This window comes from Sphaerodactylus townsendi, linkage group LG02 (genome assembly GCF_021028975.2).
Source record: "Sphaerodactylus townsendi isolate TG3544 linkage group LG02, MPM_Stown_v2.3, whole genome shotgun sequence".
In the NCBI taxonomy this organism is placed as follows: Eukaryota; Metazoa; Chordata; class Lepidosauria; order Squamata; family Sphaerodactylidae; genus Sphaerodactylus; species Sphaerodactylus townsendi.
In genome coordinates this window covers 24437592-24465126 of record NC_059426.1, presented here as the reverse complement: position 1 = coordinate 24465126, position 27535 = coordinate 24437592, and the positions used below count along the sequence as shown (strand labels likewise).

The 27535-nt window shown below is 43.4% G+C and overlaps 1 protein-coding gene across 7 annotated transcripts in view; it reads right to left on the bottom strand.

The window, feature by feature from the left end:
- Window positions 1-445: 445 nt before the first annotated feature.
- ZNF385B (zinc finger protein 385B) overlaps window positions 446-27535 on the bottom strand; it is a 314561-nt gene continuing 287471 nt past the window's right edge. For all 7 annotated transcript variants that reach the window (XM_048485735.1, XM_048485737.1, XM_048485736.1 and 4 more), the window contains 4 exons: window positions 13353-13610; window positions 7533-7711; window positions 5034-5135; window positions 446-1709 (listed from right to left, as the gene is read on the bottom strand). In XM_048485735.1, coding sequence (XP_048341692.1) covers window positions 1500-1709; window positions 5034-5135; window positions 7533-7711; window positions 13353-13610 — 749 coding nt within the window. In that variant the 3' untranslated portion in view covers window positions 446-1499. The remainder of the gene's footprint in view (window positions 1710-5033; window positions 5136-7532; window positions 7712-13352; window positions 13611-27535) is intronic.

The following is a 27535-nucleotide window of genomic DNA, read 5'->3' as shown; positions in this document are numbered from 1 at the left end:
TGGGTTAGACCCTGTGGATTTGTTCTGCTATGTAAGGCATTTCCTTCCTGTGGAAGGAGTTGTCTTCTGATGCAAGACACTTAGAAAAATATTTGGGGAAGGTTCTTTCTGCTAGAATAAAATTCCTTTCCGTAGCAGGGTGGATCCAAAGGATCTAACCAGTGGTGGGATCCAAAAATTTTAATAACAGGTTCCGATGGTGGTGGGATTCAAACAGTGGCATAGCGCCAATGGGACTATTGGGCAGGGAGGTTGCGTTAGTAACCCCTTCTCGGCACTCAGGAAAAAATAGCAACCACTTCTAGAGAAGTGGTGAGAACCGGTTGGATCCCACCTCTGGATCTAACCCATTGTGTTGGTCTTCATCCAGGTCATCTTTACAAAACAAAGGAGGAGGAGGCTGGGGATGAGGAGAGGACAAAACGATAATATATTAGTCAACAGATGAGACAATTATATTTAATAAATATCTTTTTAAATCTTCTGTACATTATTGCATTAGGCAGCCACAACTTCATGTGGCATCATTATATAGGAAAGAAGTTTAGAAATGGAAAAAAATATATTTTAATATATTTATATATATATTTATATATGTATATTTATGAATAAATACACAGGCTCACTGTCTCAGTACAATGAGCACCAGTTGAGATGAACGTATAAATGATGCTGTCTTCTGAAACGGTGGATCAGCAACACCAGTGAAGAAGGCGGAGAAAAACCGAAACAAAATAAGTTAAAATGAAACTAGCAAATGACTCATAATCTCAACTATCTGATATATGGCTTTCTATTCTGAAATCTCTCTAAGTAAAATGTTAAATTAAAAGACATATAGGTTAACGTTAAACAAAATCTTCAAGGCTGTTTTGCTTCCAAACATTTACACGGCAACTAAAACAGTTCGAATCAGACAAGAGATCAAATCTCAAGTACTACACAAGAAACACTAGTACCAAGGCCTAAAACATTACACAATCCCTTATCGACAGGAACACATAGGAAGCCAAAAGTTGCAATCCGTTATTGAGATGTTACCAGTAATTTAAGCACTTGGATTTTTTAAAATCGAGGTTAGTCCCACACCAGAATCTATCTAGCTGGTTTCCAGAGCCTGTATACCGCAATACAAGGGAGGAAGACCCTGGTTTTCAAGTCTGTCAGGAAAATATTCCACGTTCCTTGGTTACAATGTGTGTCGTCGTCGGAGTTTAAAAGCAAACACACGAACCCTTGACGTATTTTGTGCACCATTACATCTTCCGTAAACTTTGATCTGAGTTGCTTAAAAAAAATAAATCAAAATCCCAGCAACAAACCTATGTTGCCCAGTGCATAATACCCGTCAACGAAAGAATTCCAGATCCTGTTGTCTGGGAAGCAGTCAAGCATGTTGGTTTCAAGACTCAGCCACTTTAAAAAAAATATGGAATCCTTCTTTGCCTCCTCCTTGATCTCTTCTGGATGGTCATAGTTGTGTGCTGCCCATGAAAACATCAGTAGGGTGTGAAAAGAATGGATGTGGGAGTCGCTCGGATAGGCCCGTGCCCCACCCTTAGGAGAGCAGGGGGTATTGTTGGTGTCTGGAACAAAGCAGCAGAAGGACGAGGAAGAGACAACGTTGTTGACACTGCGGCAGCAAGAGGAGATGAAAGGAACGCAGGTGCCAGGGGCTTAATGCAAGTTTTCTGGAATGCAAGTTTTGCCTATGCAGAACAAGAAAAACACAACAGCATGGGTATTCCCCCACATATTCTTTTAGATTCAAAGATTGTACTTTGTCAATGGAAGGAAACTATTTTGCCCCTTTCTCCCTCCCCAAAATAGCCTCCTGACCCAGGAGACTATGATGTCCTGTGACCCAGGAATAAACTCTCACAGGTCAGAAGTGGCAGCTGGTGGGAGTGGAAACCTGAGAAAATCAAGTTCATGGGGACTTCACGTGGTGCTTGCATGAGACCCAACCCCAAAACTTTTAATCTTTTAAAAATTATTGTATCTAAACAGGAGGAGAACCCCCCCACACACACCCCTACAGAGCAAAACCACCTCCCTTTAGAACTACAGATCAAAGTGTAACTTGGTATTTTACATTAACTTTAACCATCTAGAGCTAGTCAATATGTTTACATGTTGGTCATATTAGATTAACTGGCCCACTGAAATGAAAACCGGTCAGAACAGTTATAAAGATAACTTTCAGAACTACAGTGAGCCTGCCATTGTGGGTACACGTTCCCCACAGAGGTTCCTCCAACGTTCTCCAATAAGTGGATCTCCCAGACTTACAACTGATCTCCAGACAACAGAGATCAGTTTCCCTGGAGAACATGGCTGTTTTGGAGGGTGGACTCTATGGCATTATACTCTGCTAAGGTCCCTACCCAAATTGCACCCCCCCCCCCAAAAGAAATCTCCACACAGAAATCTCCAGGAATTTCCCTGCCTGGATTTGGCAACCATAGACAGTACTGAAGACCATTTCCATTTACCAAGGCAGCACAAGAGATATTAAAGCATTAGTAATTGAGAAAGAAATGTACACTATGCATCCTAGACTATACCTATGAAGGAAAAAATGACTCCAAATTTATAAAAAAATAACTCTTTTAGTGCAAGACAAACACAGTTAAATAGTTGTGCACACCACAATAGGTTTCTAGGTGATGACTGGTTTGAAGTAGCACCTTCTTCAAGCATTTAGTGATCACACCAAGTATTCACATTAGTCTGTTACTCACAAAAATGCATTTCAACCCCCAAGAAGTTCAAAGTACTATAAAGAAAAAAAGACTCATTATACAACCAATTGAGTTCAAGATAAAGTACAAGAATCCAAAATGGAAGGCCGCAAAAAGTAGAATGCATTGTCTGTCATGGTCTATGGCCATGGTGGAAAGAAACTGATCGATGTGATGCTTCAGATAAAACCAACTATTTGCCTCTTAAAAATACTTTGAATTAACTTAGACACACACACTGGTCATAGTTTCAGCACACTTAGCTGATTCACTTGTGGTTCTTCTATAATGCAGCTTCAAAAGCCAGCAGTTTTACAATAGATATTTTTCAGATGGCCTTGTCACAATTACATACCACCAGTACATAAACTGCCTAGAAAGGCACAGCTACAAGATCCTACTGCTGGCAGCTAGTAATTTGTTTTCATTGATATGATAGTTTCAGAAAGATATTCAAAGGTATCCGTATCTCTTAAAAGCAAAGAGAAGAAGAGTAGTAGGAGTAGTAGTATCAGTAGGAGTAGTAGTTTGGATTTATATCCCCCCTTTCTCTCCTGTAGGAGACTCAAAGGGGCTTACAATCTCCTTGCCCTTCCCCCCTCACAACAAACACCCTGTGAAGTGAGTGGGGCTGAGAGAGCTCTGAAAAGCTGTGACTAGCCCAAGGTCACCCAACTGGTGTGTGTGGGAGTATACAAGCTAATCTGAATTCCCCAGAGAAGCCTCCACAGCTCAGGCGGCAGAGCTGGGAATCAAACCCGGTTCCTCCAGATCAGAGTGCACCTGCTCTTAGCCACTGCTCTTAACCACTACGCCACTGCTACGCCACTGTATGTTCCTAAAACACACTGGTTTGGATCCAGCTAGATTTTTCACTCAATATCACCTAATCCCCCTACTCACTTCAACCCCCGTTATACATATTTTTGGCCCTTGCAGGTCCCATGATCATCAGCACAGCCTTTTAGGCTGTCAAATGGGGCCTTCTCCTGTGCTTTTCACCAGTGGAAAAGCAAGGCGGAGCCAATGCATTGCTTGTCTGCAAATACAAATTAAGAGACTTAACCAGAGTCTGTAGTAAAATATGCACCTTTAGCTATTCTACTGTGAAACCAATAATACAGCCCTAAGCATTTTAATTTCACTTTTTGTGATTATACAGAGATATCACTTTTGTGCTGGTTTGTTTCAAAAGACAATTTAACCTGTTGAAATTAAAACACTTGGCTCTTAGATATAATTGACATATAGTAATATATGTGACAATTAGCTCCATTAAAAATAACAGGAGTTTGGCCATTGATTTCAGTCGGGAACCTAATTTTGCAGAATGGATATGCACCTGCTCACTAAAAGAAAGATCCAAAATTGTACTCTGGACTTGACTCTCTGAACCAGACAAGATGAATCCTAATCGGGACTCAAAGTAAAATACTTTTTAAGGAACCAGAAACTTCCTAAGGTACAGTGGAAAATGTTCTGCTTATGGCTGGAATGGGTTTCGGGAAGCTGAAAAAGGATCAAAATCGGAGAATGAAAGTAATGCTATACTTTAAGTCTGTAAGAATCACTAGTCATTCTTTCAGCACAGCATGTCAACATGTGAACGACAGATCGCTAGAACAGAATGGTTTTGTAAAGGGCAGGATTATATCCGGATGGCCCAGGCTAGCCCGATCTCATTAGATCTAGGAAATCTAAGCAGGGTCAGGCTGGGTTAAGCTGGGTCAGGCTGGATGGAAGACCCGTTGCTACGAAGGCAAAGCCAATGACAAATCTCTTCTGTTCATCTCTTGACTTGAGAAGTCTGAAGGGTTGCCATAAGTCAGTTATGACTCACTTGATGGTTCGAAATCCACATTCGGGTAGTGATAATTTTACTCTGCCTTCTGCATAGCTAGCTGTGAATGAAGCTAGACTGGCCACTTGCTCTCCTCTGGATAATTTGATACACACTTTTGCTTGAGCTATGCTGAAAGAATGTAATGCTGAAAGAATGAGAAGGCACATAGGGGGAAGTCCTTCCCCTCATACCAGATACTCAGGGGTTAGCTAAGATTCAGTAGCGGGGGTGGGGGGAGACAACCCTACATGCTCAGAGGTTCTCTGATTATTTCAAAGGTCATAGTTATATATTGAATATTAATAGTTATATCTTACATTCTGGTGCGTGAGTTTAGAGAGGCAGTGGACTGAACAGAGAATAGTCATGTGGCTCTTCTGGCTGATGGCAAATGTAAATGAGGCTTTGCATCATCTGAACAGTGAGTATCACTAGACAATACTTACAGCTAAAATACTTGGACTACGCTGCAGTTTGTTGTAAGGACTGAATTTTGGTTTTGTAGGCTTCCCGGCCACTCTGTCTTTGTGTCTTCTGCTGGAAATGTGCTGAAATTTGAAACAACATTTTGAGTTAAAAAAAAACATGAACATTTCCCTTTATTGGAGTATTCATCCCTTAGCCATCTTTGGATCAGTTCATTTTTGTACAAGGTTCAATGTCTCACTGCTGACCTTGCAAATAAGATCCTCTGAAAAATACAGCTTTGATGTTTAATGTAATAATTGATTAATCAAATGAACATATTAATCAACTTTAAAAGGGCCCTCAACTATTTGGCAACAGATTTTTTAAAATATTGCAATTCAAATATCTATAAAATGTACATATTGCAAAGGCCACCTGTGATAGTTGCATTCCAGGGAGTTGTCCTGATAATCTAAACCTATGATTGGCAGAAAGTTCAAACAGAATTCTGAGAATGGCAGTTAGAACTCTGACAGTTAAGAACTGGCAGTTGACCAATAGATAAATTAACAGACAGAGCTGGGAAACAGCTGTGAGCTGTAACATGTTGGAGGATTCTCCTCAGGAGTGAAAAGGCACCCGCTCTGAGTTTAAACGTTATACTGAGCGTCCCTTTGCTCTCATTCTCTCATCAGAGAGGTTAAACATTAGACCGAAACAGAAAAAGCCGAGCTAAATGAAACCAAACGAGATGAAAACAAAAAGAAATAACTGTGCGTGCATCGCGCACGGGCTGCCACACTCTGATTGGCTGGCAGCATTTGTGTCACTGTGAACAGCGGGAAATTGAACTACATCAGGCCCCCGAACCTCCCCACCGATGCAGATTGGTAACGTGTTTTGCCAAAAAGTTGCACAAGCAACCAGGTACTGGGGAAATGCAGGATAAGGGGGAGAGGGAGCAACAGAGCCGAGATTGATCTGTGTTCCGTGGTTCGGCAGTGGGGAGATTGCGAGGAAACCTGGATATTTCAAGTGATTATCCCAGGATTAATCGCCAGTGGGAAATCGCTCTCTGTCATGCCATCTTAAACAAATACCTCCTAAAATGCCTCTTTGGGAATGGCCAGTGTATTTCTGAGTTTGATTCAAGATGCTGGTTCTAACCCCTAAAGCCTGGCCTGGCTCAGGATCTGAATATCTATAGGACCACCACTCCCATATGAGCTTGTGCTCTCTTCTTCCCAACAGAGTTGGCTTTCCATACCTTCTATGAGGCCAATTAAGTTGGTACCAGGTAAAGGTAAGGGCCTTTCTTGTGGAGCTCTGACCTTACGGAATGAATGTACTCACACATGATGAATAACGCTCTTTCAATCCACTAACTACCGTTTCACACAGTAAAATCCAGTCGCAAAGTACATTGAAGGTGGATCGAAAGTGCATTATTTGGCATGCGTGAAAGTGCCCAGGGTCATGTTTGTGAAGTTCTGCAAAGCAGAACTATTCAGGAAAGATTTCTGTTGACCTCTGTAGTTTCTTTTTGCCAGTCTGATTTGTGTTTATGGGTGTCTGACTGTTAAGATTATTATTTGATACCGTGATTTATTTGCTATTGGAAACCACTTTGAGCTGACTGGAAAAGCAGCATAAAATATCTTAAACAAATAAACAAAGATAATGCCTACTGCCACACATGCATACATTATTTAACAGCTTGCTTTTTTCCCCTTAAAGCAATTTTTTTCTCATATGTAATACATTTGAAAAGAAAGAAGGGAAAGTTTCTGCAAGCCATGGGAAAAAGGGAAGTACAAAGAGAATACATTTCCGGCAGTGGGTTTTCTATTTCACATATAACCTGGTCTTGGCTCTCACTCATTAGAACTGTAGTACTGGATTTACATGTATATCTATGTCTTAAAAAGATGCAGGATGTGCTGAGAACACAAGGTCATAGTATTGCCCAGGGGAACATATGGGGTCAAATGGCCCTGGGCTGCAGCCATTTAGTCACGTGGGGGGAAGAAAATTGCCCCCCACCCCCGTCTTCCTTCCCCCTGGGTCCATACATGGACTTCAAGACCTGGTGCAAAAAAATGTTGTTTGGTTGTGATGGGAGAGGGTGGCTGCCCATACTGGGGGGCGGGGAGGGGGCATAAAACTCAGATTTTGCACCAGGCTACATTTTCCCTAGATATGTCTTTGATTCCTTCCAGAAGCAGATAGTGGTATGATACCTGTATTTCTATTTCAGTGTTAGAATTACTTGTGGAACAAGTCTGTGATCAAGAACTTGACATCAGCTAATTCAGAAATCTAAATCAAATAATAGATCTACACACACAAGTATTGTCAATAAATAAATAAAACAGACATGGGCTTTTCAGCCCTTTGGGCTCAATGAGTTTCCTTTGTCCAAAAAAACCCAGTTAACTTTATGAACTCAACACAAGACCTGAAACTAAAGACTTCATAACCAAGGTACCTGGTAACAGCTATACAAAAGCAATCGTCCCCTATGTGCTCAAACATACCTGCTTAAGTTGAATTTCTGAATTGACATGGACGTCACAAATCTCACAATGAAACGTTTTATTCTGTAACCCTGAGCCCTTCATGCCACTTGGAGTCTTCAGTCTGGATCCAGGTCTAGGGTAAGACTTAATCGGACCAGCCCCATTCCGAGCTTCGACCATCGTCTTGTGCTTGGAACCTGATGAAGCGTTTTGTGAAAGAATCAAAATATTACTGTGTAAGAAGAAACGATCTAGATCAGCGGTTCTCAACCTATGGGTCGCGACCCCTTTGGGGGTTGAATGACCCTTTCACAGGGGTCGCCTAAGACTGTCTGCATCAGTGTTCTCCATCTGTAAAATGGATAAATGTTAGGGTTGAGGGTCACCACAACATGAGGAACTGTATTAAAGGGTCGCGGCATTAGGAAGGTTGAGAACCACTGATCTAGATATTATGGACCATTTACATGATTTTCATCTCTTTTTGGCTTTTCCGCCACAAGGAAATATGAAACAAGTGTTTAGCGTGTCCAAGGCTCATCCTAGTCTTTAATCAACATCTTATTTTGAATGATCTGAGACATATTACTATGAAAGGCTGCCCACGAAATTGTGTCCATTTCAGAAATTGCTCTATCAGTTCTAGCGCCGGACAAGGTGACATTATTCTTCATAACCCGCATTTATCACATTGACCACCGTAACGACAGCAGGAAGTTTTGTCAGCTTCCAAAGGGAGCTCACACATGTCACCATTTGGAGTCCCTGCTACAGGAGGACAAAAGTCATTTTTAAAATGTCACAACACACTTATCCAGGAAGGAGAGGCTTTCTCCCTAATTTATTCCTTCTTGATCCAAGAGCTATTTTTCCTTCTTTGTATTTAAACACAGAACAGAAGGCTAAGTATCAGAAAACCCCGTTTCCCCAGCAGGACATATTAAAATGTGAGAGATCACTTAACATTTAATGCTGGAAAATATAATTAATGTTGTCGTGCGAAGCTGGAGGAAAGTCCAAAAACCACTTCTGTTGTGAAGTGATAAGGACGAAGCTTACTGAACTAAAAAGACTTGCACTTCAACAGTATAGATAGGTGAATAACGAAATACGTGTGAGAAACTGAGACGAAGGATGAAAGTATACTATAAGGTGAACACGGGGAACCCAACTAATGTGTATAGAACAGTGATGGCGAACCTTTTCGAGACCGAGTGCCCAAACTGCAACCCAAAACCCACTTATTTATTACAAAGTGCCAACATGGCAATTTAACCTGAATACTGAGGTTTTAGTTTAGAAAAAAACAGTTGGCTCCGAGGCGTGCGTTACTCGGGAGTAAGCTTGCTGGTAGTCGGTGGCCTTGCTTTGAAGCAACTGTGCAGCTCTTCCAACGGGTGAATCATGACCCTAGGAGGGTTTAGAAGCAAGCCCCATTGCCAGGATCCGAGCTTACTCCCAGGTAAAGGATCAGGCTTTAGTTCTTCGCATGAAAATCAGTGGGGTTTAACAGCACTTGACAGGGTTACCTACACTGCTTCCCCAAAACTAGCTCTTAGGTTTAATGCTAATAATTGAGCCCAGTGGCCCAGGCCAGCTTAGATGTGTGTGTGTGGGAGCGACTCTGTTCGCGCTTGCCCACAGAGAGGGCTTTGAGTGCCACCTCTGGCACCCGTGCCATAGGTTCGCCACCACTGGTATAGAAGGTGGGAAAGAGTGAATAAAGAGCTGATTTTCCTCATCTCCATTTTTCCATTTGTGAGGTTTGGTTCAGTCAGATCAATAAATCAAATCCTGGTTTGCCTCAATTAATGTTGTTTTATTGCCTTTGCTCTTTCTCCAGGTTCCTATCAAAGCACATTAGAGAATTTCAGAAGAAAATCAGCATAGGTTACACAAGTGGTTCTCAACCTTCCTAATGCCGCGACCCTTTAATATAGTTCCTCAGGTTGTGGTGACCCCCAACCCTAACATTTATCCATTTTACAGATGGAGAACACTGATGCAGAGAGTCTTAGGCGACCCCTGTGAAAGGGTCGTTCGGCCCCCAAAGGGGTCGCGACCCCCAGGTTGAGAACCGCTGGGTTACAGCAAAGCTGTTGACTGCGTGGCTCATGAAAAGCTATGGCTGGTTTCAAGGGAAATGTGTGTGCCCACAGCACACTGATTGTTTTCAGGTGAAATCTGTACTCTGAACAAGACGCTATTGTTAGGACAGAACATGGAGAAACAGAATGGCTTCCGGTTGGCAAATCTTATCTCCCTCTCTCTTTAATCTCTATGCAGACCATATCACAAGGAAAACTAGATTAGATTCAGATGAAGGTGGAGTGGGAATTGTGGGGAGGAACGTTAACAATTTGAGATACGCTGTTGATACCCCATCACTGGCAGATAATAGCAAAGACTTGAAATGACTAGTGCTGAAAGTTAAAGGAGAAAGTGCCAAAGCAGAACAATTGCTGAACATCAAGAAGACAAAAGTAATGACTACTGGGGCATTACTCAGCTTTAGGGCGGACAAGGAAATCGAAAAAGGGTTGAAGACTTTCTATTCCTTGACTCCGTCATCAACCAAAAGGGAGACTACAACCAAGTAATCAGAAGGAAATTAAGACTAGGAAGAGCAGACATGAAGAAGCTAGAGAACTTGCTTATGTGAAAGGATATATCACTGGAAACCAAGGTCAGGTTAAATGGACAATGACAAAAGCTGACAGGAAGTGGACTCCTTTGAAATATGAGGTTGGAAGAAAGTGTTAAGGATACCACCAAGTGAAACAAACAGTGAGTTCCATATCACATCAAGCCTGAACTGCCCTTAGAAGCTACAATGACTAAGTTGAGGCTGTTGTAATTTGGTCCCATAATGAGAAGAAAAGAGTCACCAGAAAAGACAACAATGCTAGGAAAGACTGAAGGCAGCAGGAAAAGAGCAAGACCCAACATTAGATGGACTGACTCTATAAAGGGAGCCATGGCCCTCAGTTTGCAGGACTTGAGCAAGGCTGTTAATTATAGGATGTTTTGGAGGACATTGATGGCACTTAACACTCACCTGCTTACAAAGAAATGGTTGCTATTCCAGCCTGCATTATGACACAGACAGAACCACAGTACAAGCCAGGATAAAGTCATGATTTCCCAGATTGTATGTCGTATGAAACCACAACTGAGACAGACTGTGGTCAATGAACCAACTTCAACTGATAGTTGCAGATGAAGAGAAGAAGAAGAGTTTGGATTTATATCCCCCCTTTCTCTCCTATAGGAGACTCAAAGGGGCTTACAATCTCCTTGCCCTTCACCCCTCACAACAAACACCCTGTGAGGTGGGTGGGGCTGAGAGAGCTCCGAGAAGCTGTGACTAGCCCAAGGTCACCCAGCTGGCGTGTGTGGGAGTGTACAGGCTAATCTGAATTCCCCAGATAAGCCTCCACAACTCAAGTGGCAGAGCAGGGAATCAAACCAGGTTCCTCCAGATCAGAGGGCACCCACTCTTAACCTCCTACGCCACTGCTGCTCCCTGCTTTAAGATCCTTGCTTAAAGTTAGTGGAGTGGCCCCTATTCACAACAATCATACTAACCATGGTTTACATAGTTAAACCATGGTTTTGCTTGATGTCTGAGAACTGAGGCTGAGAATCAAGAATAAGTTCAAGGAGGAATAGAGATTTGGGGACAGGGTATGTGGAAAAGAATGAGCAGGTTACCTCTCCCACCATTGTACCCAGTGATCCTCTTCATCAAATACTTCAGTGACCCCTACATTACTGGTGATCAGCAAACATGTGTTTGGGGAAAATGCCCCTTGTCAAGATGATGCGTACTTTTGCTCTAGCAGTATTTGTCTTAAGCAAGCTTTGTTTATTTAGTCTAACCAATCACTCCTGTTTTGACTCTTGCAAGCTGACTTGACTAGAAAATGAGGAATAAAGAGTACATGAAAAAACACATTTTAGGGAGCTTGTTCCTATTGTGAGGGAACAGAAAGAACATATGGCTCTTTATTGTTATTGTTCTGTTTAAAAAAGAAAGCCTCAAATACTCTTTTTAAGGAAAGAGATTCGTGGGCATAATTATATTTTCTCCTGTAGAAACAAAAAAGTATATTTTAATAACTTCTATTTTCTCAGTGTGTGTTTTTTTTAAAAAAAAACCTACACAAAATAGAGCCTTGGAAAGCTCTGCGCATAAGATTTTGGTTACATGCCTCATTCTACTCATGCATGACTTGCGCATCTGATGAACTGGGCAGTAGTCCATGAAAATCACAGTACATTTATCAATCTTTTAGGTACCACAGGACTCAATTGCTTTTGCTATGATAGACAGATAGGATTTCCCCTTTCCATAATTCACTTTAAAAGCTTCCCCACAAACCTGAATCTTTTACAGTCACTGTGAATGTTGCCCCACGGAACAAAGTTGGACTTACTTGCAAGTAGACCTGCGGAGGATTGCTACCTGAGCCGCAAAAATGCTGTAGCCCTTTATGGATGGCCTTTCAAGATCATCAGTTTCTAGTGCCAATTTAAAATATTATTTATGTATTTATTTAGATTTATATCCCGCCCTTCCCATTAGGGCTCAGGGCAGCAAACATCAAAAGGTGTGTGCCCGGGGACATGGGGTATCCATGGCTCTATGGCCGTACGCCACTGGGAGGCAGGCAATGGCAAACCACCTTTCAATGGTCTCTTGCCTTGAAACCCTATAGCCGTGGTGGCGAACCTTTGGCATTCCAGATGTTATGGACTACAATTCCCATCAGCCCCTGCCAGCATGCCCAATTGGCTGATGGGAATTGTAGTCCATAACATCTGGAGTGCCAAAGGTTCGCCACCACGGCCCTATAGGGTTGCCAGAAGTCAGCTGTGACTTGACAGCAATTCCCATCATCCTTTGCATGGTTGTGGTCCTTGCGATAAAGGCCATACTTAAATGCTCCGAGTTTTCACAGCCTCAATAATGCGCCAGTGCTTCATATTCCTGTCATTAATGGTGAAAACATGTGTGTACTTCTCAAGAATAGGAAGAGACAGACAACAAAGAGTATTTTTCAGGGTAAACTGGCACGGGGGGGGGGGGATTGTCAGCAGTGGTGTAGTGGTTAAGAGTAATGTAGTGGTTAAAAGGCAGTGGACTCTAATCTGGAGAACTGGGTTGGATTCCCCACTCCACATAAGAGGCAGACTCTAATCTGGTGAACTGGATTTGTTTCCCTGCTCCTTCACATGAAGCTTGTGGGGTATTCTTGGGCTAGTCACGGTTCTTTCAGAACTCTCTTGCCTCACTCACCTCACAAGGTGTGGGAAGGGGAAGGAGAGAAGTTTGTAAGCCCCTTTGAGACTCCTTATGGTTGAGAAAAGTGTGGTATAAATCCAAACTCTTTTCTTGCTTAGCCATATGAGGGCTTTGACATTTAAATCTAAAATAATCACCCTGAAAATTCATAATGAAAACGACATTCTGTGTTCACGTTACAACACAGAGTCAGTGTAAAGTATGGCTGCTGAGAAGCCCAGAGAACCCATCCGTTTGGTGTAAATTCATGGAAAGCCACTTCACTAAGCTTCTAACAGACATCTATTTCAGTATAATGAGATGATTAAGACCTTTAATAAACAGCAGAATTTATGCTTCCTGTGTTGTCTGTTGGCAGGACTATAGTAATTGCCACTGTATGTTTTAAATAAAACATTCGTTTCTATTCAGTGAAATACTAAAGACAATAGTTACACACACCACAGTGACTAAATGCCAACATGTATTGAGTGCAGTTCCCCGCCTCCCCCCGCAAAATACAGTTATGCATTTAGTTATTAGATATTTACCCGTGTTATGGGCTTCTAGCTGTGAAAGGGAGTTCACAGCCACTTTGCATAACGAACAATAAAGCAATTTCTTGGCTTTCTCTTCTTCTGACTCGGAAACAGAAATAGTCATTCCATTTGTGCTCTTGGGGGAAGCTGATGAGGGGGGTCTTCCCACGGTGGCCACTGATGGTGTCGAGACGGGTTGAGATATAAGAGGGACCACTTCAACATTTGGAAGCTGACTTGAGCCGTTTGCTTCCAGGTTTGCCCCGTCTTCTGTAAGAAAATGAAAACATTAGACCAGTGTTTCCCAACCTTTTCGAGGTCAGGGTACCCTTGACCTCACTCTTCATATCTCATGGTACCCCTGCCACCACCACCCACCTTCCCCTCCCATTGCTCCTGCTTGCCACCCCCCCCCCCACCTTCCCCTCCCAGGGTGAAGGGAAGCACTGGGGGGGGGGGGGGCTGCTGACCTTGCGGCAGGCCCTGCCCCATGGGCCAGCTCCATGTCCTTGTTGGCACTGGTGGGAGACACCACAAAAATGAGAAGGGGGGTGGTAGTGTTGCCACGGTACCCCTGGGACATGCTCACGGTACCCCAGGGTACCATGGAACCCTGGTTGAGAATGGCTGCATTAGACTGTAATTTCCCCACCTAATTTGGTCACATCCATCCTACCAATGACTAGGAGGCATCTTTACATTCTGAGGTGAGAAGTCTTTTCCTCAATTTAACATTTTACTTACACACACTATCAATGAGCGAACTTGAGGATGAAACAAACTAGAAGCAGCACCCCTGGATAATCAGAGACTTTTCTTTGCTTCAGGAGAAAAAAGGCAGGTTAAAGGAGTTTATCTTATTTATTTGTTGTATTTGACTTCTATACTGCTCCTCTCTCGCCTGAAGACTCTCCTGAAGACTCTCCGGAAGATACTCTGAAAGTTTTGTGACTGTACCTTCAGAAATGTGCACCCCACAGCCCTCCACCAGAAATTCCCCATTGACAGCAATGCAGCTAAGTCACTGCAGAACAAAGAATCTTGGGCAAATTTCTGGGGGTGCCTGCAGGGGGCACATTTTTAGATGTATCAGCACCAAACTATCAGGGTATCATCAGGAGACTGTCCTGATGATGCCCCCCCAACTCTGGTGCAGTTTGGGTCGGGGGGGGGGCAAAGTTATGGACCCTCAAAAGGGTAGCCCCCCTGGCCAAACATCTGACACTCATCTTTTCTGTGCCACATATAAGAGCTCAGTTTTAGATCAGTAATGAGAACGCTTCAACCATTCATCATGGCTTTCCATTTAATTACAAAGAAAATAATATGCAAAACAATGTCTGACTTAAAAAAAACACCTTTTCCTAAATTAGTGACAGTAGTTTCTAGTAAAGGTTTACATGTGTATATCCTTTCTATGGTTCATTTAGCACATTTTGAACTACACACCACAGAGCTATGCGAGACATCTTGCATCTAAAGTATCACTTTATGTTTAAGGTTCTTGCCTGAAATTTGTGCGATTAAGAATAAAGCGGGGCTTCTTCAGAAGTCTTCAGTTAAAGGTAGAAGGTGGTACAAAAACACACTGAAAATAGAAGGGGACCAGAAAGGCAAAAGGGCCCTTGTGCCTTGCAACTTCAGAACAGCAGGACAGGGTCAAAGATAGGTGACGGAGCCACTGCAGTTCAACAAGGCGCGAAGTGCAAAATCAGGCAGGAGGCAACAGTGGAGAGGGAAGGCAGGGGAGCTAAAGCAAAAGGGCTGCAGATCACCGCACACGTTGTCCCTCCCTCCACCCCCACTCCCTCGCAAAGAAACACAGTCTCTCTTGCAGCTGCCACCTCAGTAAAGCATGCCTGGCTAATTCATGCCTCCCGCTATCATGAGGAGAAATATTTCTCCCCTTGGAAGCTTTGTTTTCTGTGCAGGCTAAGAAGCTAAGCAACGTGCAGTCTTATAAATGGGTTTTGGAAGGGTGTACAAATTGTGGTCCAGATCATAGAAATCTGCAGTCTGTGTCTTAATAAACTGATTCAAGGCTTCCAGGTTGCACCTTCTGATGCCAGCATGAGCGCTGACTTCACCAGGTTGCTCCCTTGTCTGCCTGCCTGCCTGCCGCCTCCTCTACTGCTCTGTTGTGCCTGGCGGCGTGCCTCCACCTCCCACACCCTGTCTCCAAATAAGGCAGGCATGAGGTGACCACGAACAGTGGCCTGAGAAGTTGGTGCACCCTGACCCGATGTTTGGCTAGGAGACTCCAGGAGAGGCCATTGGCCAAGGTTGGAAACGTTAATCTGCAGGAAGTGCGGGAAGCAAGAAAAAACACCCACCCATGCGCTGATCCTTATTGGCCTGGGGGACACAAGGTCAGGAAAGGATTGCAAGAATGCACAACATTGGCCACATCTACTGCAGCATGCTGCAATGTGATCTTTGCAGGCGAGCAATAGCGTATCCAGGGGTGAACAGAGGGGGCACCACTGTCAATGACTAGGTCACTTCAGGGACACAGTCAGCCAGTCCCCACCCCCACCCCAGGCACAAGCAGGGGTCTATGGAGCAGCGGTGGCAGCAAAGTGGCCACTCTTCCTGCTTGGTCTGGCAACAGCCCTTCTAGCTCTCCCCCAGAAGCAAGCAGCTGCTCAAGCTCCACTTTCACTTTCTATTCTCCATGTGGCAAGCAAGACCACTGGTGGAGCTCTGGCTGCTCTGAGTTCACTCTTTGTTGGGACTCTGGGTGGACTGAACTCTCCAGACCCAGCTCTTCACCTAAGGACTACTCACTCCCCATAACATTTGCCTTGAAAACGCCAGTAAGTCACATAAGCTGGCTTTGACATGCAATTACACATTTCCTTTGCAATCGATCAGCAAAAAAAAACCTGGCTTTCCTCCAAGAATGTTAGATTGGGCTTTGAAGGTTACTTTGTAGAAGCCAGTGAGGTGTAGTGGTTAAGGTGTAAGACTAGGACAGAGGTCTGCAACCTGTGGCTCTCCAGATGTTCATGGACTACAAATCCCATCAGTCCCTGCCAATTGGCCATGCTGCCAGGGGCTGATGGGAATTGTAATCCATGAACATCTGGAGAGCCGCAGGTTGCAGACCGCTGGACTAGGATCTGGGAAACCCAGATTCAAATCCCCACTCACGTCATGGAAGCTTAAGAACATAAGAAAGAGCTTTCTGGGTGATCTTCGGCCAGTGACATATTCTTAACTTGACCTGGACAATTATTTGGATGGGAGATCTTCAAAGAATACCAGGGTGGAGGAAGGCAATGGCAAACCACCTTTCAATGGTCTCTTGCCTTGAAAACCCTATAGGGTTGCCAGAAGTCAGATGTGACTTGACAGCAAAACACACACAAACACAGGGTCAGAGCAGAACATGTTGCAGCAGCGGTTACTCGGAGTAGACCACCTTGTAGGATGCAATGCAGAAACAACTGACAGACACACAGTCAACGGTGCAGAAGTTCTATTTATTGCTATGACTACCAAAGTGCTTCGCCAGACAACAGGTGTTTGCAGGCACCCTCCTCTGTGTTCTCTGTGCCAACTATATACAATACAGGTCCCAATCGGTCTTATCAGTTATACACACGTTACTCCTGTTGCACTCAACACTGATTATGCACACAGTACCTGTCTAGAGGTGGACACATCTGTCATGTAGATTTTGCTCATCTACACATGTCTTTTTGACAGGTTCTAACAGAACAGGTGTCACACAGTTGCCATTTCACCATGGAAGTAGAGTTTAACCTCTCTGCTCTGTAAATTAAAGCGTAATTTAGAAAACCTCAGCTCAACTTCAGCTGCAAGAAACAAAGGACAGACTAATGAGTTAAAGTAATCAGGTTTTGACTCTACACCAACAGTGATTGGCTGCTTGATGAATGTGAGTCATGCCCCACAGGTGCAAAAGCAGGACATCTGTTCAAAATTGTCTTGTTACCCGTTATAAACAATTTCAGGGCCAAGGGTGCCTGAGCCCACCATAAAGAACAAGAAGGGGAAATTCACATTTATACCCTCCCCTGTGAAATGCCTCACCATCACGGCTACACACAAACCAAATGTGGCAAAAATCAAGACATTAAATTTGTACAGCAGTTTGAATCCATGCTAGCTTAATTGAACAAACAATATTACATCGAGAACAAAGTCAAGTTATTTTAAAAAATCAGCATTTGGGGACCTCTGTCCAGATGCTTGATACTAGAGAGTGAAAGTTTAACAAAATGTTTGCCAGCTCTTGTAAAAGTATATTTTAATCACAATATAGAAGCGCAATTAACATTAGCCAGGACCAAATTTTCACTGGTTTGATTCATAGAAAGTACAGTGAGCAACTTATAAATATGTAAAATGTTACCAAGGGAAGAAATAGTGGATCATTATCAGCTTGGTTTTAGCCTAGCTAAGCTGATAACTTCCACACATAAATATATACACATAAGCTGATAACTTCTACACATAAATAAATACAAACTAAAAGTGTTTCCCCATAGAGCTATTTTTCACAAAGGCAGAAGGTTAGATGTTTTAGAGATTTTTTAATATTACAGAACAGAGATACAGTAATAAAACAGCCATTGATGGAATATATAAAACTGTGCATAACCTCTGCCTTTTCAGGAATACGTTCCAGTTGTGTTTCATTAGTTTAATAAACTCCCAAAATATTACAAAATAGGCTATCAGAGTCAATACAGCATTATGGCTAACCAACTGAATTGTGAATTAGGTTTTTATATTCCTTCTTCCATAAGTGGCCTTAAAACAGCCGAAGATCCACTTTATGGGGTTACTCTATGAATTACAGATAATCTATGTGAAGTAATTTGATTGTTCTATGAATAAAAAATATCAACATAAAAAGAAAATACCAGAAAACCATACAGAAATTAACATACAAATAAACTTAGAGCTTAAAGGGATGTAAACAGTGGTGGGATTCAGCTGGTTTGCACCTCTTTGGCAGAACGGGTTGTTAAAATGGTGCTTGTAAACAACCAATTGTTAAATTATTTGAAATCCACCACCGGAATCGGTTGTTAAATTATTTGAATCCCACCACTGGTTGCAAACCCTGATCAGGGTTGAATTGGCCAATTATCCACTGCAGGTGTTCCTTGTTGATGGGATTTGGCAAGTGCCAGTAACACAATCCAGTAATGAAGGAGTTAATTGTTGCATGCTAATTAGTTAGTGAGGTCAGAAGTCAGTGACCAGGTAATTGATACCTATTGGTTGGTTGGGCAGGTCTGCACGTAGGCTTTAGATAGATCTTCTTTGTGTTGCACTCTGCAAGTGCTCAGTCAGTTCAGTTCAGTCTATAGCTTAGTAGCCATGTAATAGTCTAAACAGCAAGCTGGCTGCTGGTGCTAGCTAGTAAGAAAGATGTTTATTGTTTTTCTTCCAAGTTTCCCTTCCCTGTAGTAAGTAAACTTTATTTCAGTAAAGCAACTGGTCTCTGCCTCATTATTGCATTAACTCTGCTAATTAAGTATTTGTCCACACGACACTTGTCCTCGCCCCACTCTGGTGAGAAAAGTCATGCAAGAAGTGTTCTCGCCTTCCCAGTGAAAAGCGAGAAGCACGCATGGGCAAGAGGAAGCGTATCGGGACAAGATTGTTTGCTCCGACGTGCCTCCTCTCTCAGCTCGTTGCAAAGAGGAAGCACGTTGTGACAAGATTTCTTTCAGTCCCACTGGGAACCAGAGCACTGGTGGGTAATCGGCCATTGTAAATAACCTTCCTCCCTGCATTACTTTATTATTACTGGACTGGATGCAAAATTGCTCTTGTACTCATGAAGTACACCCTGCTCACAAAAAGCAGTATGTGTCCTGTAATTTATGCAGATTTCCCGCTTGGGTTTCAGCCCTTAGGACTGCATCCCACACAGTTCCTGAGGGTTCCCAACACTCAGAAGGACAATTAATTTTGGGGGGGGCGGGGGGGTATGGGAAAATGCAAAAGGCAGGAGAGGTGGAAAATGTCTGTTCTTTGGATCCAACCCAAAGTAATAATACCACTATGTAATCATGACATTTTATCTGTGCTTCTCTTCACTTATCTTTTTGCTAAATTGTTATATGCCCTGATTTTTACTCCCATTGCAATAAATAAAGAATATACACAGAACAAAGTTAACCGCTTTTCTTCGACCCATGGAATACCACCCTAACACCACCCTAACAGGAGCAGCAGTGGCGTAGGAGGTTAAGAGCTCGTGTATCTAATCTGGAGGAACCGGGTTTGATTCCCCGCTCTGCTGCCTGAGCTGTGGAGGCTTATCTGGGGAATTCAGATTAGCCTGTACACTCCCACACACGCCAGCTGGGTGACCTTGGGCTAGTCACAGCTTTTTGGAGTTCTCTTAGCCCCACCTATCTCACAGGGTGTTTGTTGTGAGGGGGGAAGGGCAAGGAGATTGTAAGCCCTTTTGAGTCTCCTGCAGGAGAGAAAGGGGGGATATAAATCCAAACTCTTCAAACTCTCCAAGTGACAAGGTCTTAAAACATTTCCTCCTGAAAGAGTAAGAATATCGATAGGAAAATTTTCATGCCTGAACTTCAAATTCATTTTAATGGTTTTATGGATCCTCACTGGAGAAAAATAAGCTATCAAGTTGAGAACAATGCTGGCAACTGCCAACGTATTCTCAGGTACCCAGCGGATCACCTGAGAAAGCACTTTCACAAGCGGTTAAGAATTCCCTTTAAAGCTGAGGCATATCCGCTTGTTACCTTTGCCTCCTTTCAATCCCTCCGCTGCCTCCCTCTCGTCAAATTCTTGATTGTGCGTTCCTCGGGGGAGAGCCTTGTCTTTGTGTTTGCGACTTCGTGAAGTGCCACGCTGATGGCACCAGACAAATAAATCATTCATGATTCCACGAAGCAAGAGAAAGTTATACAACTAGAACAACCGACTGACAGCAAACTCGCAAGGAATTAATAAGTTATTATTGTGTTGTCAAGATGCAAAGTCTGGGAATGTCGTCATGACACCTCTAATATCAGCCAAACGAGGAAGAGCACAGGCAAACACAAATATTTTATGTACTTGGTTTCAGACAAGAATAACTCTTTAGGAATCTCTAACTAAACTGAGAGAATACAAAAGACACTCAAGGCCGTGACTATGTAAGGTGAAATATAATGAGGAAGTCTCCCTACATAACTGACTTGTTCATGCAGGAAAAGGTTTTAACAATATTGATCGCTCAATACATTTATACCATTTTTTTCAGAGACTAAACTGTCATAGAATTCACAAGTTTTCTAACACAAACCCTATAAGATAGATTAGACTGGGAAATACTTCCACTCGGTCAAGAATTGAACAGCAAAGCAAATATCGTGCTGTGTATCAAATCATTTGTGGACTGGAACTTTATGGAGCATTCTTCCTACTGCAGTCTTCTGAGCCCCTTACAATTTTGTTCACGGAGTTCAGCAGATTTTAAGAAGAAGAAGAGTTTGGATTTATCCCTCACCTTTCTCTCCTGTAAGGAGACTCAAGGTGGTTTACGAGCTCCTTTCCCTTCCTCTCCCCACAACAGACACCTTGTGAGGTAGGTGGGGCAGAGAGAGTTCCAAAGAACTGTGACTAGCCCAAGGTCATCCAGCAGGTCTGTAGGAGTGCAGGAATACATCTGGTTCACCAGATAAGCCTTTGCCACTCAGGTGGAGGAGTGGGGAATCAAACCTGCTTCTCCAGATTAGAATCCACCTGCTCTTAACCACTACACCACCCTGGCTCTGAGCACGCTGGAACTGAGCACAGGAGAGATAACCAGTGGAAGAAGGGAACTGGCAGAAATTACTGGTCCTTCTTCCATACTCCCATTATTGGAACACCTGTGCGGCTGGACACATGCCAACAGACCTGGCAGACTTTGATACAACAAATTAGGCATTTAGGCAACTACAGTTGCCAGCCCAGCACAGGCACTCAGTGGAAGCTTAAAGGAAAAAGGACATACACATAAGCCACACATCAATGTGGCGACATTGCTTGTTATACAAACCTGGAAGTGACATTGTCTTGGCATGATACTCTGTCTAGGATCTCCCCAAACTCTGTGGGAAACCAAAGAATGTGGGTAGAACAGAGGCGTAGCTGGGCCAAACTGCCCCCGGTGTGCACTCTGTGTTTTCCGCCCCCCATGGGCCCCCTGCCACCTCCCACCCTTACCTTAGTTCAGCCTGAAAAAGTTCAGGCTGGAAAAGTAGCTTGTTCAGTCTGAAAAAGTTCAGACTGAAAAACAGCCTGGTAGGAACTATACTTCCCAGGAGACCTTGGGGCTTGCAAAGTCTCCTGGGAAGTGTAGTCTCCACCAGGCCGTTTTTCAGTCTGAACTTTTCAGTCTGAACTAAGTTAGGTGGGGGATATGCAGGGGGGCCCAGGGGAAGGGGTGTGGGGGACATTTTCCACTCTCCAGGCACGCGCCTGGTGCGCGGCGCACCCCCTGTCCCCTTGCAGCTCCGCCACTGCGATAGAATACTACATCTCATCAATGCAAGGATGTCACTTTCAGGTTCTTGCCAGAAGTGATATCATGCTGTCAGCACCATGCCTCCCCCTCATTCTTTCAACACTGGAACCAGGGCCAGCAAGTGGGAGCCCTATAAATGCAACTTATCACTCTTGCTTCCACTATGCCTTCTTTCTGCCATTTCAGAACCATATAAAAGATTTTTTTAAAAAACAATACAGCTATCAATTATTCACATCTGGCATCAGGGGTGGAAGCCAACACCCTGTTGCCCTGGTGCAGGCTAACTGATCTTTGTGTGCTTCTTTAGGGGTTATTGCACAGCACCCCGACTACTTTTCTTTGATGGTCCTGCAAGTCGGAACATTTTATTTATTTATTTATTTATTTTTCAAACTTATATACCGCCCAACCCCCGAAGGGCTCTGGGCGGTGAACAACATAAAGTTCAAATACAAATAAACATAAAATCAAATACAAATTAATCTCTAGATAATATAAATTAAAATGCAGCAATTAATACATAACAATGCCCGCAAACCCTCTTAAACCCTCTCGTGAGAAGAAAAGTAAGGATGGGTCCTACAGATGATAATGGACCCCAATTCCATGGAAATGGAAGGGGGGAGCACTTTCAGCGGCTGGACACTCCGAAAGCCCAGCGGAACAACTCCGTCTTGCAGGCCCTGCGGAAATCACCAAGATCCCGCAGGGCCCGGACAGCTGGAGGAAGAGTGTTCCACCAGGCAGGGGCCAGGGCTGAAAAAGTCCTGGCCCGAGTGGAGGCCAGCAGCATCATGGAGGGGCCAGGGACTATCAGATAATTGGCCTCTGCTGAACGCAAAGGCCTAGTAGGGACGTATGGGGTAATGTGGTCTCGAAGGTATGAGGGTCCCAGGCCACGTAAGGCCTTAAAACTTTTATTAGTTCTGAAGTCCTCATTTAGTACATATACAGTCATAAAGTATTTAATGGCTTACTTTTCTCCCCTGTTCACTCGAATGTATACACAGAGTCTGAATGTCTACATATGTAGAAAATTCTCTATATGACTTGGCTTGGTTCTCGACATAATACTGTCATACCTGTGACTTAGAGGGTGTGTATCGAGATAATAAACTTACAGAATAATGAGAGAGAATGATATGTATGTAACATCTGCATAAGTTTATTGGCTGGCATGCTCCTTCTTCGCGACCTGGAAGTATTTTTAAGATAACGAGGCAAAGCATTATTATGTTTCTCAGTTGTTGTGATGGGCTTTTTCAAATAATAAAATCTACTTCTGCGAAGTCCTGAGAGAGAAACAAAAAAAAAGTCAACCCCTATCCGATTCTCAATTTTGAAAACATTTTGTTTTGAATTATTGAGAAAGACGGATCTCTAATTATGCATAGGTTTAGGCTGCTGTGATAAAAGTGACTGTATCTTATACTGCTTAACATTTTGTGCAGGACATCTGCCGAAGTGGCTTTTAAACATTAATAGTTTACTTGTATATAATGACTCAACAGCCGGGGCTTTGTTTAGCTGATGGATAGTCTTCAATTTATGTTTACAGTGCTATGAATATTTAAAAAATGACTATAAATAATACAAACCCAGGAAGGATTGTTTTTCATGGCAGTGCAGAGTTGTTTTACAAACTATCTGCTTTTTAAAAAGTTAATTAAACACTTACAACAGAATGCAATCTGCGTAATACCTTTTATTGGGACCAGCCAAAATGACACAAAATCCTGTGGTGCTATCTGGCTGGATGTTACAAAATTTAAAAAGATGGAAGGGTAAAAGGAGTATTTCTCAGGTCATGATTAGATGTAAGGATCTAATCTTGTCCCACATCCTCTGTGAGAAGCAGAAAAAACATTAGTTTAGCTTCAGTGCTGAGATTCCAGACCTCTGAGAAGCTGTACTCAAGTCTATACCCACTATTTTTTGTTTTATCATTGAAATCAATATGCGGAAGCTGAAATCTCTCCACAATAAAGAGATACGACCTGTCAGCTGGTCTATTGAGGCCTACCAGGCTTCTGCTGGAGACAGGTGATCCCCCGATGCCAGTGGGCACTTCCCCACTGCTGATTTGGGGGGGGGATGATAGGAAATTGGGAAGGATCAAGGATGTAGGTATAGATTTTTATGGGGAGGTTCAGGGGGAGGGGCCATGCCCCCACCCGCCCCTGGGGGCATGGCCACTCCTCCCCAAGCCCCACCCTGGTCTCAGTGCTAATAAAAGCAGCTCTCAGAGGCCAGGTACAGCAGACTCACCTGCCCGCCCCCCCACCAGCTGGGCTCCCTGCAGGCAGCCGGCAGCCCCTTCTGCCATCCCCTCCGGGCAGAGGCGTAGCTAGGGAAAATGGAGGCTGGTGCAAAATCTGAGTTTTGCGCCCCCCCCCATCCCCCGGGCAGCCGCTGTGATGCTGGAATCCATCCCCAAACAGCATAATTTTCAATGGTGTTTAAACTAGGGACCCAAGATTCTCCTTTTAAATCCACCTTAAAGGGAGAATCTGGGGTCCCCAGTTAAAACAACATTGAAAGTGATGCTGTTTGGGGGTGGATTAGTCCCCACCCTGACAAAGAATCACTTTCAATGTTTAAACTACGGACCACAGATTCTCCCTTTAAATCCATGCTGAAGGGGGTGGATTTAAAAGGAGAATCTGGGGAAGTTGGGGGGTGGGTGCCTGCTGTCAGGGGTGCAATTGCTAAGCAAGCACCACCAAACTTTCAGGGTATATTTAGGAGACTCTCCTGATGATACCACCTGGTTTGGTGAAGTTTGATTCAGGAGGTCCAAAGTTATGGACCCTCAAAGGTCTAGCCACCATCTCCTATTAGCTCCCATTGGAAACAATGGCGGATGGGGGCACCCCTTTGGGAGTCCATAACTTTGGATCCGCTGAACCAAACCTCACCTAACTTGGGTGGTATCATCAGGAGAGTCTCCCAAAAATCCCTGAAATTGTGGTGCTGCTAGCCTAAAACTGCGCCCCCTGCAGTCCAAAAACTGGGAAAATAAACCATTTTAAAAATACAAAAAAGGCACAAACGGGGGGGCAAAGCTTCGGGCATGTAATGGCGGTTTAAACCCAGGAACTCCTCCTTACCTACATCCTTGGGAAGGATGTTGGCAGTATCCCAATGAGCTGATGCCATTCCCTATGCACTCGGAAGTGATGTCAGTGCATGATTCGAGACACTCTGTCATTTGGGTGAAATGAAATCATAGAGTTTTGCCCAAATTCTAGAGTATCTCCTGGGCATACAGTAAGTGACATCAGTGTATTACTAATGACGTCTCTGTATCCTTGGCAAGGGCCCGGACTGCTGGTAAGACGCCCTGCTGGTTGCCAGGCACTGCCTATTCCAGAACATTTGAGAAAATAGAATTCTTACACCAAGTGTCAAAAACTTATCATAACAATGCAGGAAAGAAAATGATGTTGTTCATGAAAATTATTAGATTACTGAATATTGAAAAGGGCCAAAAATTAAGCTGGAAATGGCCAATAAAACATATTTTGAAATGCTCTTTCACTTCAACATATATCCAATATCAGGCATATTACTTTCTGGGAAATAGATAACCTTATAACTATGTATAAATGACCAGATCCCACCATAACTGAGACGCCATCTCTACTGTTAAGCTCAATCATGGCCTCTGTTGCTATGTTTTTATCATCTGTAGTCAAACAACATTAAAGTTATCCAGAGAGACATCATTCGTAATAGATATGCACCAGCTACAGAATGTGGTCTCCCTGAAAACCCACCGAGGGTTGAGGCCCAGTTTTTATGTTATATTACAATTACTACTCATCTGTGTACTATTCAATGCTATTATTCAGCCATGTAGAAACCATGCATATATAAGGAACAAAAAACCACATGACCATAAGAGACCAGACTTATAATACTGCCATATGGCTTTGATGTTTGCGTTCTGGACGTGGTTCCTGACACCCTTTGGATCTCTAGCTGGCCCAGATTTCCAGCTTTCATTTAAGTCAACAAAACAAAAAACTTTGTATGATTAAATCCTGGCTGGTAAACAAAAACGCTTAACTCTAATCCTTCTACAACATTTGTGCTAACTAGCTACATCACACAACTAGTAGACAATGCAACATGCGCTTGATTTGCAAAGTTAATACATTTGCTTACCAAGCTAAATAAGCCATCTATATTTGGAAAACAGAAATATGGCAGCCTATTAGATGGAGTTTATGTATCCACTAGGAGCCAGTGTGGTGTAGAGCAGGTGGATTCTAATCTGGAGAACTGGGTTTGATTCCCCACTCCTCCACCTGAGTGGCGGAGGCTTATCTGGTGAACCAGATGTATTTCTGCACTCCTACATTCCTGCTGGGTGACCTTGGGCTAGTCATAGTTCTTTGGAACAGTCTCTGCCCCACCTGTACCTCACAAGGTGTCTGTTGTGGGGAGAGGAAGGGAAAGGAGCTTGTAAGCCACCTTGAGTCTCCTTACAGGAAAAAAAGGTGGGATATAAATTCAAACTCTTCTTCACTAAGGTGGTATTTCCTCTGTAATCCCTTTCTCCCACAAATATTTATGCTGCCAGAGCAGCAAGTGATAGACACATGGTAGCCATAACATAAAATGAATCCTGAATATTTCCCCGGAGGAGTATTATGATCTAGTTTCAGAATTTCAAATGGCTCTGGCTGACAAGGGAAAAGCTGAGATTAGTTAGTTAGTTCTCATGATTAGTTCTCATGATTACACTGGCTGATAATGACTTTTTCATATTTTTATCCCCCATTAGTTTTAGGGATGAGGTGGGCTGCTAATCAAATCAAATGCCTATATGGAAAAAGATTAATCAGGTAACAACCTCTTTGGAGGTCCGTAACAGGTTTGGACGTGGCTTTTTAGATCCCTGCTCAGGTGAAATACAATTTAAACGGGAAAAAATGGGATGGAAAAAGATGTGATAGTTTGAAGTCATTTCTTTCTTCCATGGTGGTGGAAAGTACGTCAAATCACAGTCAGCTTATGGCAACCCTGTAGGATTTTCAAAGAAAGAGATGGATTACAGTGGTTTGATATTGCTTGTTTCTGTGTAAGAAGCCTGAACTTACTTGGAGGTCTCCCACCCAAATACCAACCAGATCAGCTTCTGCTTATCTTCTGAAATCTAATGAGATTGGGTTAGCCTGATCCAATCGGGTCAGGGCCAGAGGTGGGATCCAGCAGATTCTCACAGGTTCCCAGGAGTAGGTTACTAATTATTTGTGTGTGCCGAGAGGGGGTTACTAATTGGTGATTTTGCCACGTGATTTTTGCCTTCGTTATGCCCCTCCTCTCAGCAGTAGCGGGCAGAACTTGAAGCAGTCTAGCAGGAGGTGCACCGGCGTGCGTGGCAGCCTGCGCCTGCATGCATTCGTTTCCCGCCCAAGGACCGGTGCAGCAGCTGCGTCCTTGCCACAGCCCCGCCCAGGGAATGCCTGGCCACGCCCCTGTTGTGCCCTACCCAGCCCCATTGGCGCTATGCCACAGTTTGAATCCCACCACCATGGGAACCTGTTACTAAAATTTTTGGATCCCCCCACTGGTCAGGGCATAGTATTCCATTAAAATAAGACAAATGAAAGTTTGGATAAGTAAACAATTACCTGACAGCTTTGAGGAATGGCTCGTGAGGCTACAATGT